This window comes from Diplotaxodon limnothrissa, linkage group LG18 (genome assembly GCF_057381915.1).
Source record: "Diplotaxodon limnothrissa isolate DT_005_m linkage group LG18, D_limnothrissa_male_GT1.1, whole genome shotgun sequence".
In the NCBI taxonomy this organism is placed as follows: Eukaryota; Metazoa; Chordata; class Actinopteri; order Cichliformes; family Cichlidae; genus Diplotaxodon; species Diplotaxodon limnothrissa.
Window position 1 is genome coordinate 711,177 of NC_140613.1, and position 14,778 is coordinate 725,954.

Consider the following 14,778-nt stretch of genomic DNA (forward strand, 5'->3'; position numbering starts at 1 on the left):
TTGACTCGAGGGGGCAGAGTTCAGTCAGTGGATGGAGAGCATCCATGTATGTCTGAACTCTGACGGGGTCATTCTAACATGTGAACTTGCTCAATCATTTTCAGTTATGCTCTATTCTGTTTACCCGTCACATAAAACCCCCAGCACATTTAAATTTGTGGCTGTGACGTGTGGAACAGCTCATAGGTCATAATCGTTCAGGGGGAGGGCAGCTTCTCTCAGAGTGCGAGGTGAGGGTGAGACCGCTGTGACTGAAACTTTCTCTTATTTCATAAACAGGGCAAAAGAAAAACACGATCACAATTTAGAAGAAACTTTATTTATACAGGTTACTTTAACAACAACCTACACTTTGTTAGTGTCACCTCTACAGTCTGAAATGATACAAAGTTACCGTAAGTATGACACACGAAGGGTAAAATGAAACTGGGAGGATTGCAGCCACGACAGAATCCAGGTCAGGAACCGTGGAGGAGAACATGACAGGAACAGAGCGCGTCGGTACGGTTAGGGTTGGATGGACGAAGCAAAGGAAAACGGCTGCGTGAACGACACGAGCTGACGAGCTCCTTTGCCGTCGGAGCCAAAAGTCGAGGCGGGAGGCAGACGCCAACGCCCCGCTCCGACCTGCAGCTTTCCAGGCTACGACTCCTCACCTGTGTGAGTGTCCAGGTGCTCCAACAAGCTGCGACTAGACGGAAAAGTGGCGCTGCACGCGTCGCAGGGATACAGCTCCTCGCCGGCGTGCGTCTTCATGTGCACGGACAGGATGCTTTTCTGACGGAAACTTTTCCCGCAGCTCTTGCATGAGTACGGCTTCTCGCCCGTGTGCGTTCTCATGTGCACGGACAAGATGTTTTTTTGGCGGAAGCTCTTCCCACAGGCTTTGCAGGGATACGGCTTCTCGCCCGTGTGCGTTCGCTCGTGGATCGTCAGATCGCTTTTTTGAGCGAAACCTTTACCGCACGTTGTGCAGGAATACGGCTTCTCGCCCGTGTGAGTGCGCATGTGCACGGACAGAATCTTTTTCTGGCGGAAACTTTTCCCGCAGGCTTTGCAGGAATACGGCTTCTCGCCCGTGTGCGTTCTCATGTGCACCGACAAAGTGCCGCTGAATCGGAAACTCTTCCCACATTCTTCGCAGGTGTGCGGCTTCTCATCGGTGTGCGTTCTCACATGGACCAATAGGTGACCCCTCTGAATAAAACCTTTCCCGCATATTTCACAAGCGTATGGCTTCTCACCTGTGTGAAGCCGCATGTGGCTCAGCAGGTGACTGCTCTGAGTAAAACCTTTCCCGCACGTTTCACAGGAGTACGGCTTCTCGCCCGTGTGGGTTCTCATGTGACCCAACAGGTGAGCCCTCCGAGTGAAACTCTTCTCACATGTTTGGCAAGTATACGGCTTCTCGCCTGAGTGGATTTTCTGGTGTTCCTTTACGTAAGAGTTTTTCTTAAAGGCTTTTCCACAAACATTACATTTAAAAGGCTTTTTACTCGAGTCGGCGTCGCGCTGACTCTCTGACACCGGACAGCTGCCGGGAGCGCCGTCAGAGTGAAGCTGGTGACCGTTAGCCTCTGGTTCACTGTGGTCACTGTCATCAAAAGCAGTCACCAAGAAGGCGTCGGTCTCATCCTTCAGGACGAGCTGCTCATCCTCCTGGCTGGTGCGCACTTCCTCCTGTTCCTCTTTAATGTGTAGAGGCGTCGGCTCCTCCTGGTCCTCACTGGAGTTCATCTTCAGGTCACACAGCTGCTCCTCCTCACAGACAGAGAGACAAACCACGAAAACATTAGTTCAAACTACAAATGACACAACAGTGTCCTCACACACACGTATAGTTGTTGTCTGAAAACGAAGCATCTTTATTTCAGTTTCATTGCCACGGGATAAAACAGATTGGTTTTTAATTCAACACGTCGTCTTTTATACATTTCTGGGATTCCCTCATCCTCAGTCAGGTGATCTACGCTACGCTGCTCTTTGTGGACTTCAGCTCATGTCCTGGTCACAGACCGGTGACCAGCTGACAACCCCTCACTGCCTCACTTCTGTGTGATTGCTCCCAGGGTAGACGAGCGGGGCCCCACATCACCCGAGCCTAAACGCTGGCTCCACCCTTTACACCCACATCCACACCCCCACCCAGTCCAGCAATAGCATCATCAATTCTGAGGACGAGACAATCCCAGTGACACAGAGGAGGACCTGACCCGCAGCACAAGCACAGTACTGGTTTAAAAGCTGCTGTGTCCTCCTGTCACTGCAAAGGGAACGCCCGGACATGCTGTGTGGTTGTCCAACAGCACGGAGGAACGCACTCCCAGAACATCTGGAGATATATCGGCCCCGTTTGTGAAAGATGCGTCTCGAGCCGGACGCTTTGTGTTTGGAAGCTGCACATCAGGAACAAGGACAAACACTTTAAAAGACAACAAATCGTGCGAGACGTGGAAATGTCTGGAACATGTGCTGCTTTTGCGTTTCATAGAAAACGCCAAAAACCGTCTAATCAGAGGCGTTTGAAAGCTTTAATGACATCACTCATTTATGAGCTTGACCGTGCGGCACCTTTGAACACTAAAGAACCACGTGGACAATAAAGCGGCCGTATATACACGAGACAGGAAAGCATGTTCCTACAAAACATGTAACATCCGAAACAGAGACGACGATCACACAGCGTGGCGTATTGTGCCGCACGCCATGAATGATGACCTCCACTTGTGTCCCTAATCTAATTGTTTTGCCTTTAACAGAAACAACAACAGATCCCGACCCTCGCCTGTCTGCTTTGGTGGCACTGATGTCACATCCTGTCAGTATCTGGGAGTCGAGCTGGATGAGAAGCTGGAGAGGTCTGCCGGCCGGACGCCGCCTACAGAAAGAGTCTGAGCCGGCTCAGATCCTTCAGTGTGTGCAGCTCTGAAGCTCCCAGCCTGGAGGAGGTGATCAGTGACTCCCAGTTTCAGCAACAGGTTCCTTCAGCCTGGCTGTGTGAGGGAACAGGAGCTCGTTCCTTCTGCTGCTGTCATTCATCCACTGGTGTCAGATCCACACATGTGGAACGGGATTAGTCACACCTCATAGTTATCTATCAATATCTCTGCTTCTACGCTCGTTTTATACGAGCGCTTGTTGTTGGTTATATATTTGTTGCTATGACGACTTAATAAAGTCTCTCTGACTCTGACAGGGTTTCTGGAGTCATGCTCCACCTGGTGGCAGACGGCTGCATGACATGTAGGAGGAATGAAAACAAACAATGGGGGTTTCCTGTTCCGCCCTCTCTCATGACGGCCGCATAGACACACCTCCTCCGATCAAAAACAGAAACATGTCCTGCAAACTGAGATTTAAAACCTGTTTGATGTTAAAAACGCTGAAAGCAGGAAAAATGGAAACGAGAGGAAAAGAAAGAAGAACGTGACGCAGTAAGTGGATGAGGACTGGTGGGCCTGCTATGTGCTGGCAATGCTGAAGACAACATGAGGCAGACATCCCTCCAACCTGCCGGGCAAATACGGAGATTATCTTACAAGAAATTCAAGAATTTCAAAAGGAGAGCAAAACACACAGCTCGAAGATATAAAAGGTAATTTTACCTTAGATGTCTTAGACCAAGAGGAGAATCGGGAGGTGGAAAACCGGACTGAAGCAGGCGAAAGCAGAGCTCAAATACTGGAGCAGGTGATGAAACATGTGCTCAAAGCTCCAGCCCGACACGATGGAGAACTTATGGGCCAGGAGGAGCCAGGAGAGACAATATTAGGATGTATAATGTCACAGAAAATGAAGAGGGGAGGTTTTGTGGAGAAACTCAGAGAAAACCTGGACAGTCCACCCGACACTGAGCTGCACACAGAGCGCTCACCTCCAAGCCTGCCTCCACTGAAAGACTCAGATCGATGGTGATCACATTTCACACTACGAAACAAAATTCTGCTTAAAGCACGTCTGTGAAGGTTCTCAGTCACGGATTAAGAAAGACATGAAGGCAACAAATTGGAGGATTTATTTCTATCATGATTATCTGACAGCGGTGCTGAATAAACAAAGAATACAACGAAGTGAAGCTGAAGAAAATCAGCTTCAATCTACCACTCAGCTGATGAGGCTACAAAAGACCCTGAAGGACCGAGGATCCCCGGTCAAAGACCCCCCAGTGGATCCTGTGGAGCAGCTGATCCAGCAAGCATGGAGCATCCCGGGAGAGAACACACCCCAGGGCAGCAGCAGAGACAAGCTCCAGGTCTGCTGAAGGAAATCTCCTCATAAGAACCAAAATAATAGTAAAAGGCAGTTACAGGCAAAAGGTGTGTACATCCCACCCTGCAGTACTTTCTCTTTTTACAAGCAGAAGTTGGTGATTAGCCAGTCTAAAGGTGCGTGGAGGTGATCTGAACATACACTTAAACCCCAAACAAACAGCTCCAACAAAACAACCGGTACAAAAGTGAAAGAGCTGATGGAGGACATGGGTTTGATTGGTGCTCCCTATTCCACACTCATCATATATCAGAATAGACCAACGCAGGGACAGATCAAGAGCTATCGAGTCGGACGTGGGAACAGTAGACCTGAGCGAATGCGCCCTGATAAATATTGTAGTCGACTAAAGAGAAACAACATGGAGACTTAGGCCCAGCCTACTTAACGATGCTAATCTTAGGAAAGAATGAAATTCAAAAGTACATGAAAGAAAATGATAATGGAGAGGTGTCCTCACAGATAAAATGACTGCAGCAGCCTCAAGGAAAAAGAAAGTTCAGCAGGAAAAACGTCACGATTCCCAAAAAGAGCTGGAAAACAGCCGTGCACTGAACCAGAATCTGAATACACTGAAACAAGAAATCAAAAGAACTTCACATACACTCGGGAGACTGAACAGAAGATGCTACTTTGTAGACAAAGACATAAATTATTGGCACAGAAACATCAATATACAAAAAGGAGATCAAGCTGGCTTTCAACATAAACCCAGGATGATACAAGACAACGGCACACAGAGCGGGCTGTGATCCTTGAAGAGGCTTTTGGCTCTGTTAGTTGGCAGTGCTGATACAGAGTACTGCAGAAGGCTGTGCCTCGTCTCCTCTTTGCTGCAACAGAAAAAAATCACAGGTGTTGCAATAAATGTCAATGATGTACATTTATACTTCAAAACACCCGAGGAGTCCCTGCCTGAGGTAAAGAACTGCCTCAAAAACATTGGTCCAATGACAGGATGTAAACTGAGGTCCTATAATTACAGCCCATGTGAAAAACCCAAACAAGCAGACCCACTGAAATGGAAACAAAATTACAACCATTTATATTAAAGAGACAGGATCACACCTCCGAGCATAAGCTCCACAATAGAAACCATCAAAAGATTTCTGTATGTTTCAGTGCCTCCCACTCAGGATTAATCACAAAGATTTTACTGAACAGGATAAAACGATCTCTAGATTTATATGACAAAACATTAAAAGAGAACAGTGGCTGGGCCCACCGCGTTCAAAAAAATATTGTACTTGAGCAATGATGCACTGGTGGGATCCATCACATGGAACAACAATAACCAATACGCATGTACAGGCAGTGCTGGCAGACAACTCTACAGGGTAAAATGGTGATAAAAGAAAATAAGCTGGAGAAGGATACAAAATATCGAAATGTGTGCATATGATTCAGAATCTACACCAAATCAGATAGATGCTAGGTTTAAAAACTGGATAGAAAAAGGATTCCATATGTGGCGTTGTGAGGGAAGACGAAGTTTCCAAACTTTAAAGCAAACATTTCATTTAGAAAATCGAGACCACTACAGACATCTCCAGCTAAGAAACTTTATACTCGAAACATTAAAGGCCAAAAACCAGCGAGGCCGTTCATCCAACTCTTCCTAAATGCTGAAAGGTCAGAAACTAAGAAAGCTGTGATCTCACAAATATACAAAAGTCTTCATGATTTCAACAATCACTCAACAACAACTGTGGCCGAGGCAGCACACCACTACCATGCGTGTTGGGACTGTAAGCATATTAATAACTACTGCAGAGACGTTCAGGAAGTGATACAAAACATCTGTAGCACATATTTACTCTTTGATTTCAAATCCATGTTTGTAGGACACTAGGGCTGACACGATTAATCGACTAGTCACGATTACGATCAAAATCGTCGACGACTTATTTAATAGTCGACGCGTCGTTTGAAGCTTTATAAGATCTTGAAAGACGCAGGAATAAGTAGCAGGATTTAAGAGTGTAATAACGGACTGAAACAGAAGATGGCAGCACTGCATGTACAAGGATGCCAGCTGCCGTTAAACCCCGAAGAAGAAGCTGTGTCCCAGAATTCATAGCGCGGCCCAGCTCAGTTTCCAACAATGGCGGCAGCTAGTTAGTTTTAATATTACTCTTATTATTCTTTCTGGGTCACAAAATAAACGTTTAACATATTTTCAGGCGAGAATGTAGCTGTGTAAACCTCAAATATCTGCTCAGTTTATCAGGACACCACATATTTTCAAAAGCGCTCCGACGTTTTCGGAGACGTCTGTTACCCACTAGCTCGATAGCTAGCCGGGGGCTAGGCTCACTAGCGCCGTGAGAACACCGGACTCCCGGCAAATCGTTTTCAAACCCACCGCCGTCTTTCGCTACTCAGGTTAAACATGATATATGAGTCACTTAGATAAATTAAAAATGTTATTGTTTGGCTTTTTCAGTGTTTTATTTGTTCCTGAGTAAATCGGTTTGTCTGAGATTAAAGTTATAGTTTTTACACAGCTGAATAAACGTCAAGCAGACAGCTGATTATCAGAAGTGTGAGATGCTCCAGAATTTACTCCAGTGTCCTGTTATATTTTAGATAGCAAGGAGTTTATTAAACTTCACCGAAACAATCTGCAAATGTCATTAAAATTTAATAAACTATCATCTTGTCTTTATTGTTAGTTAGCACCTTAAACACTTCAAGCTGTAAGCTAATGATAGTTATATAAGAGCAGATGCTGCTGGTGCAGTAAGCTGTACGTTGGATCATCTGATTAGTCGACTATCACAATAACCGTTTGTGGCGGCCCTAGAGGACACACGCCCTCAGACACACAGGGTGTAGATAAATACTTGGTGTGTTGCTGACCAAAAGATGGCCAACACAGGATCCACCAACATTACCCAGCTGGACTCATGTAACGTTACAGATTTATAAGATGGAAAAGATTACTTGACTTTAGAGTATGAGACATGGCTTCGCTGGATATTGCTGATTGTCATCATTGAAGGAATAAATGTTTAAATGTTTTTACTCTGTATAGTAACACGTACTAATGTCACCATGCATGTACGTAGTTACAAACTACATTTATCTGCACATGTTGTTTTTTTCTGTCCTCACACCTGTGTGAAGGAAAAGTACCTGAAGTGAGTGCACACACCTAGACTACCATGCTCCTCTGTACTTATGAGTCTTAAAACTAAGGAAGCCGTTAAACGAGGTGCATTTCATTTCATGCATAACTTCAATAAACACTTAAAAAAGCAGATAAAAACAATAGGATTAAATAACTGTTACGTATGGTGACAATAGCAACAACGTGTAATAATAAGCAGCAATCAGCCGACAGCCGCGCAGCTCCAACAGCAGCACACCTGATGAACATCACGCAGCACCCACGCAGGTCGTGTTTCTGTCTGAGAGGAGGACGTTTGTGCCATCAGGGAGAACTCTGCTGATAATCTGCTGCGGGGTCCTGAGGACTGAGCCTCAGGTGGAGGCAGGGATTTATCCAGAGCTGCGTGCGAGGCACAGCTGACTGCACGTGAACACGGTTTGCTGTCAGAGCGAGCTCATGGCGTGGTGGTGCTGTACGGTTACACGGCGTTCATAACTCTGGGTTTTTCTTTCCCCAGCATGTGACAGCCTGACAGGCCCACAGTTAAGGATCCAGACACTCATCTGCGCCTGGTTGGAGCTGACCCCACGCCTATAAAACAGGTGGAGGTGGTGTGAGGCGGACTGAGCAGGTGTGCTCAGGTAAGTCGGTAGAGAGCTATTTTAAATCCCTGCTGCCTGAGAGCCCACGGGGCGTGTCCTCGCCCACGCTTTAATGAAGCCCGGGTTTATTTTCACAAACAGAGACAACATGGTGGTGACGTAGTTTGTCCTGTGCACTCATTGGCCGCCCGCGGCTCGCGCTCCAGGTCAGGGAAAGGAGACGGGCTCATCAAACAGACCGACGTCAGGGGCCACGTCCGGAGTTGATCGCGACAGTTTACCACGTGTGTACGCTGCAAATCGATCAGCTGATATTTGATCACGTGGCTGAGCTGTTGGCGACCTTCCAGAGAGCCCAGACCGCGCAGGACGCACGAGACCTTTTGTTCGGTGCGCGCGCGTCTGTGCGCAGACTTAACGTCCCGCAGAGCTGTGATCAGGATCCTCCCTCAGAGGGACACTCACCTGTCCTGTGCAGCTTGATTTGGGGTTTCCAGGTGATATCCAGCAGTCTGCGCTGACGGTCGATCTCTTCCTCGTACTGGACGATCGTTTTTTCAAACTCCAAGAATATTTGTTCAGCAGCAGCAGTTAGTCGCTCGTTGATGAACTCTCTCAGATACTGAACTGAAGGCATCGTTGCTGCCGCAGCTCACACACTCAGCTCACACAACAACACAAAGCCTCCAAAAGTTCACGCTGGAACAACCATACTGCCGCCTTTTCATTGTTTACTTCCACCGGATGTCCCGCTCTGAAGTTCCGGCAGGAGGAGGATGTTCAAATACTTTGTTCCGCTTGGAATAAACGTCCTTCTTTCTTCCTAAAACCTATTTAAATGTACCAAACTGAGCCATAAATACATAAACAGCGTGTTACAAATAATAAAGGAGAGAAAATGGAAAGAAAAGGCCTCGTTCAGGTTTTTATCCATAATGAATCATATCCATTCTACTACTGATCATTCATATACTCAACACCAAAGAGTCTGACGTGAATGAATACTAACACACGGCTTTATTTTATTGTTTGATGTGGGTCTAAAATAAATGAGGAATTAAGTGTTTGTGGCGTGCTCAGTCTTCATTAGCGGAAATCATTTGTAAAAAGTTCAAAACATAACGTCTAGATTTGAAAATGCAAACGCACACCTCTTTGTGCCAAAGATAATGAGATGTGATGATGATTAAAGTATGTCCTGTTATGGAAATGTGAAATAAATCCACACAGACACAAACAGGTTTGAGTTAGCTTCACTCAGGGCACAAAGAGCAGCACAGAGCGTGGCAACAAGCTGACAGTCGTGTGTAGAGATGGGCCCAGCACAGCGTCACAGTGCACTCACAATATCTTCTACTGAAGGAGGCAGAGCGCGATGCTGTGGGGCCGTCGTTCAGCAGCTCAGGCTGACACAGAGAAGAGCAGCATCTTCACATATGCAACACATTCTAAGAGTTTTTATGTGTTTTGACTCGGGCACTCCTGAGGCTCTTCTATGACTGCGGGGGCATCGGCCATCTCCTGCGCTCGGGTCTGGGGACAGGACCAGACCGAAGACCGGTGAGGAGGGCAGGCCCTGTGCTGATGCAGTGGTGGAGGCGGTGAGTGAGGAGGGTTAGGGTTAGGGTTAGTACTTTCAACAACCCGTCGAAAGGGGAGGGGCCTGCTGCTTCCAAATAGAGCGTATTTCATTCATAATGATGTAAATCCAAGCTCATTATGGATTCATGATCTGAATCCTGGGTTGTGTGAAATCCCAGAAAAGCACCTTAGACAAAGTGAATCTGTGAACTAAGGTGTAGGTGTGTTAGGTTATGTTGTGGTGATCCTCGGGTTGAGGGATGGGTGTTCAAAATTAAAACCAAGATGGACAAGAAAAGTTCAAAATCATCAGGTGCTCAGTTTAGAAAAAGGAGAAAAGAAGTTGGTTTTAATCACTGAAAGAAAAATAATTAACAAATCAAAATAAAACAAAAGCATTTTGATCAGCCCTATTTCTACTCGATTAACAATAGATAACCATTAGGTGTCACATAAGATAAAGTATCCTTAGTGGTGGAGGCGGTGAGTGAGGAGAATGGCTTCTCAGCTCTGATGGACCACACTTCCTGCCTCACATGCGATGTAGTGACATCAGCGGGCAGCTCCTTGCTGCGTCCATAGTCCACTCTGTACCACACTGTGAAATAACACTGCACCTCCTGTAAACGATGTAAGGCACGTGATCTGCTGTCTGCCTTTAAAACTCTGCGCACGCAGGTCCTCAGTCATGGAGTTGTGGTAGTCCTGTGGTCTGCTTAGCCTCTCTACAATCACAGCTTCTGTTAACATTCGGCCTGCAGCTGACCTACGACCTCCCTGTGCATAAATGTTACCTTGTTTATATAAGTCTGCTTCAGCTGTGTGCAAATAAAACTCATATAACTCATCTATAGATCATAAGTACTTTGTAACCAATAATTACTGCAAACACTGCTGTGAATTCTCAGAAACACGCGATCATATGAATATACGCCCACAAAGGATTTGTGGTCTGTCTGCAGTTTAAGGAGACGCTGCTCTGATCCAACATCTTCAGCATGGAGGTATAAAAGTATCACGAGTGGAATAATGTAACAAACAGACCAACACGTGACCCGAAGGCTTTACCAGGGTTTGTGTGCCCAGTGTCCCCTAGAGGGCGCTAAAACACAAGCATAAATCTCCACAAACATGAAATAAGTAGCGCCACCAAACAATAAGATACAGACGCTTTAATAAACCAGTGAGGTGCTCAAACAATATCAGACTACCTGCCATAAAAAGGAGAAACTCGGATCCTGTAAGATTCTGTCAAAGCGTGTTGTAATTCTCTTAAATCAAGGAAACACGTGACTTCATGTTTTTACACCGATAGTTGCGCCAGCAGCTCAGTCACATCACTTAACCGCTAAAACCTTTTTTCCAGGAATGCAAGTAAATAACTTTAATGTGTCACTTTAATCAAATAATAATCGGATTTACTTTTTTCAGCTTTTTTGTAAAACTGTGAATTTTACGCTCATGTGTAACAACAATAAAACATCAAAGTGCACAGTGGCAGATGGAGCATGACAGGAATGCTGTGTCATAAACACGGACTGGATGCTGGTCTAGTACATTTGTGGAGCCAGTAGCGGTTCTTGATACGGGCGACACGGGCGGCAGCCCGGGGCGGGATCACGGGCGTCGGCAAAAAAAATGCTGCCCATGCTCATGCTGCCCGACATCAGCCAGCGCATAGTGGGAATGTCACAGGCACCGATCGGTTTTCTATCGCCCATTTGCTGGGAGTAAGGGCGCACCCCCCCCCCCCCCCCCCCCCGTTTGCGAGGTACGCCTGCTGCGTAGGGAGGAGAGGGCGGGGCGGCGGGGGAGTCTCTGGCTGGAGCAGCATCTAATAACCAACTCGCAAAATAAAACAAAACAACAAACACGAAAACACCAGACATCATGATACAGACTTATAATCTGCACCGATGTTTTTTCTATAGGGAAAAGTGAGCGCGAGAGCCCTCGGTGCGCCTGCGCGCTGCTGAAGTCAAAGTAAACTTTATTGTCATCTCCGCTACAGACAGTCCAGCATATAGAGACGAGACGACGAGGCTCCAGCTACAGCAGTGCAAGTAAACAAACAATATATATAAGAAAATAAATATACACTTTAGGAGTCGGGGTAAAGGATCAATAACAATTTAAAATTTACAGTTTGATGATTTAAAGTCTCCACACAACCCGTCGAAAGGGGAGGGGCCTGCTGCTTCCAAATAGAGCGTATTTCATTCATAATGATGTAAATCCAAGCTCATTATGGATTCATGATCTGAATCCTGGGTTGTGTGAAATCCCAGAAAAGCACCTTAGACAAAGTGAATCTGTGAACTAAGGTGTAGGTGTGTTAGGTTATGTTGTGGTGATCCTCGGGTTGAGGGATGGGTGTTCAAAATTAAAACCAAGATGGACAAGAAAAGTTCAAAATCATCAGGTGCTCAGTTTAGAAAAAGGAGAAAAGAAGTTGGTTTTAATCACTGAAAGAAAAATAATTAACAAATCAAAATAAAACAAAAGCATTTTGATCAGCCCTATTTCTACTCGATTAACAATAGATAACCATTAGGTGTCACATAAGATAAAGTATCCTTAGTTTTCAGAATTATTAGAGCTCTTTTTTCCTTTTAATTTACTTTGTCCAAACGATTTCTAAATGGCTTGACAGTACGTACAGAAACAGTTCCCGGAGTGGCTTGAAACTTGGAAAAATGGCTTCTTTGGAATGTTAGCTGACTTCTGAAGTGACGGACAGAGACAGAAGAAATGAAGTTCAAGCAGAAAGAAATCCTACAGCAGCTGAACCAACTTGGCAGATCCCGAACAAACCCAGAGTCCGACGTGGAGGGGCTCTGTGAAGGTGGTCTCTACCTTTGCAAGGAGAGTCATGGAGCCGGAGACGCTGTGGAAGGACAGGATACCTGCGCTCTGATCCACGTACACCCCGATCTTGCTGGACTGAGGAACCTGTAGGAACATGGTGGTGCTGTCATGTCTGAACTCGTTACTGTGACACCACAACGCCCACGACTTGTCGTTGAATCCGAATCCACTCTCACTTCCTGTTCTGCTGATGCTCTTGTAGGCGACCGCTATAGCAACAAACTTGCTCCACTTCACCTCCCAGTAACACCGTCCACTCAGAGCTTCTTGACCTGAAGGCTGTCGAACCTCTCTGGGTGATCAGGGTACGACTGCTCCTTCTTCATGTACGTGACCTTCCTGTTCCCCTCAGACAGTGACAGCCATTTGCTCACTGTATTTGGATCCAGCGTGATTGGACACATATACTGTAAGAATTCGTTTCTGGTCTTGGGCTCTGTCGGCGGTGCAAAAGGTAGCGGCGGCGTCACCAAAGCTGGGTGTAGTGGGGCCAAAGCCGTGGGCTCTGCTGGAGGCACCACATGTTTCAATGAATTTTTGCGTGCTGCTGTTGCCAGAAAAGCTGTTAGATGTGGTGCTGGTGGAAAACGGGGTTGTTTCAAGAAACTCTTGGGCTCTGCTGGTGGAACCACACGTGGTTGTTGGAAGGCTGCTGATTTGACGACTTCTTCTTTTGTTATGAAGGATGTTGGTGCTGGGACTATATGCGGTTGCTTCCCTGAACCCTCGAGCTCTGCTGGTCTCAGCGGCACCTCTCCTTGGGTCCAGCCCTGACTCAGAAGGTCTTGGAGTTTGTCTTTGAGCTGCGATACCGCCGCCGTCACCTCCTCAAAGCTCAGAGGAGGGACGTTGATGCCGGTGTGTGTAGATTTGCCGAGTGCTGACAGCGAGTAGAAAGTGAGTAGAAAGCGGTGGTGGTCCTCGGTGTATGAAAGCTGCTTCAGCTCCGAGTCTTTCTTCTTTAACTTGGCGATCTCGTTCTGCAGCTTCTCCTCGAGCTCTTTGACCCGACGCGTTTCTGTTTCCTGCTGGATTCTGATCTGCTGCTGCACTTCGGAGCTTCGTCTCGCGATGAGTTGGGCCAGCTGGCTGAACACCATCTGGCTATTCCTTGCTGCTTCATCGGCAGAAATGTTGATGACCCCCACCTGCTTCTGAAGCACTGTCAGATCTTGCTCCAAGTCTTGGATTCTCTGCTGGAGGTTCTGCCGACATGGATCGAGCTCATTCTGCCTCTCGGCCCGCTCTGCTGCCAGTGACACGACGTCGTGGCCTTTGTGTTCGCTGATAGAGCAGAGGTAGCAGATACACTGCTTGTCACTGCGGCAGAAAACTTCCTTCACTTTGTTGTGGAGAGAGCAGATTTTTTCTTGGAGGTTTGCTGAGGCTTCAACCAGTTTGTGGCTCTGAAAGGCCTGAGAATCGTAGTGAGGCTGGAGATGATCGTCGCAGTAGGAGGCCAGACACTGTAGACAGGACTTGGTGGCTCTCTGCTTCCTCCCAGTGCAGAAATCACAGGGCACATCTCCAGGTCCAGCATAGTTGTGATGAACAGGAGGAGCAGCTTGGAGTTCAGTTTTCTTCAGCTCCTCCACCAACTCTGCTAACATGGTGTTTTTGCCCAGCACTGGCCTCGGTATGAAGGTTTTCCTGCACTGGGGACAAGAGTGAACCCCCCTTTGATCCTCTCCATCCCAATGGTTGTTAATGCAGATCATGCAGTAGCTGTGCCCGCAGGGAAGAGTCACCGGATCCTTCAGCAGATCCAGACAGATCGAGCAGCACAACTTTTCTCTGGCCAGTTGAGGCATTTTAATTCTGAGAGACAGCCAAGAGTTTCTCTTCTTCTCAGCAGATTAAAGGCGAGTTCTGATCCGAACCCAAACTTGCGCCAGTCCGTCGCACGTCTGCAAGACACGACAGCAGCAGGAAATATGCGGACAGAAACCAGCTGCTGTGTTTAAGAGCAGGCAGCAGAAAGAAGCTATCAGGTTTAACTTCATTCCAGTCCAAATATGATGCCAACATGCATCACAAGACCACCCCCCTCCTCTTCCAGACCCAGTGAGCGCAGCTACCTGCATCACCAGGAGAGGACCGAGGTCATCACAGGTGATCGGGCCCTTCAGGAGCCCGCAGTGTGCTCATCTTTGTGAATACACTCAGCACTCATGCCTCCTATAACACACTGAGATCAACCTGCCTATCACAACTTGGAGCTTTACTCATATTTGCACATTTGTGCGTGTGCAGTGCAGAGCTGCTGTTAGAAGAACAGAAATCTGATCACTGTAGAGGAGCTGAAAATGAAGCATTCAGTCGATAATAATAATAATAATAATG

The 14,778-nt window shown here is 46.8% G+C and overlaps 1 protein-coding gene and 1 pseudogene across 1 annotated transcript; both read right to left on the reverse strand.

Annotated features, from left to right (window-relative positions):
- Positions 1 to 365: 365 nt before the first annotated feature.
- On the reverse strand, positions 366 to 8,577 carry LOC146612717 (uncharacterized). The gene is made up of 2 exons (XM_085377521.1): positions 8,452 to 8,577; positions 366 to 1,761 (listed from the first exon to the last, which is right to left on the reverse strand). The coding sequence occupies exon 2, from the start codon at positions 1,735 to 1,737 to the stop codon at positions 643 to 645; it is 1,095 nt and encodes a 364-aa protein (XP_085233647.1). The 5' UTR covers positions 1,738 to 1,761; positions 8,452 to 8,577; the 3' UTR covers positions 366 to 642.
- Positions 8,578 to 12,133: 3,556 nt separating this feature from the next.
- Positions 12,134 to 14,727, reverse strand: LOC146612718 (E3 ubiquitin/ISG15 ligase TRIM25-like; annotated as a pseudogene).
- Between the last annotated feature and the right edge of the window lie 51 nt (positions 14,728 to 14,778).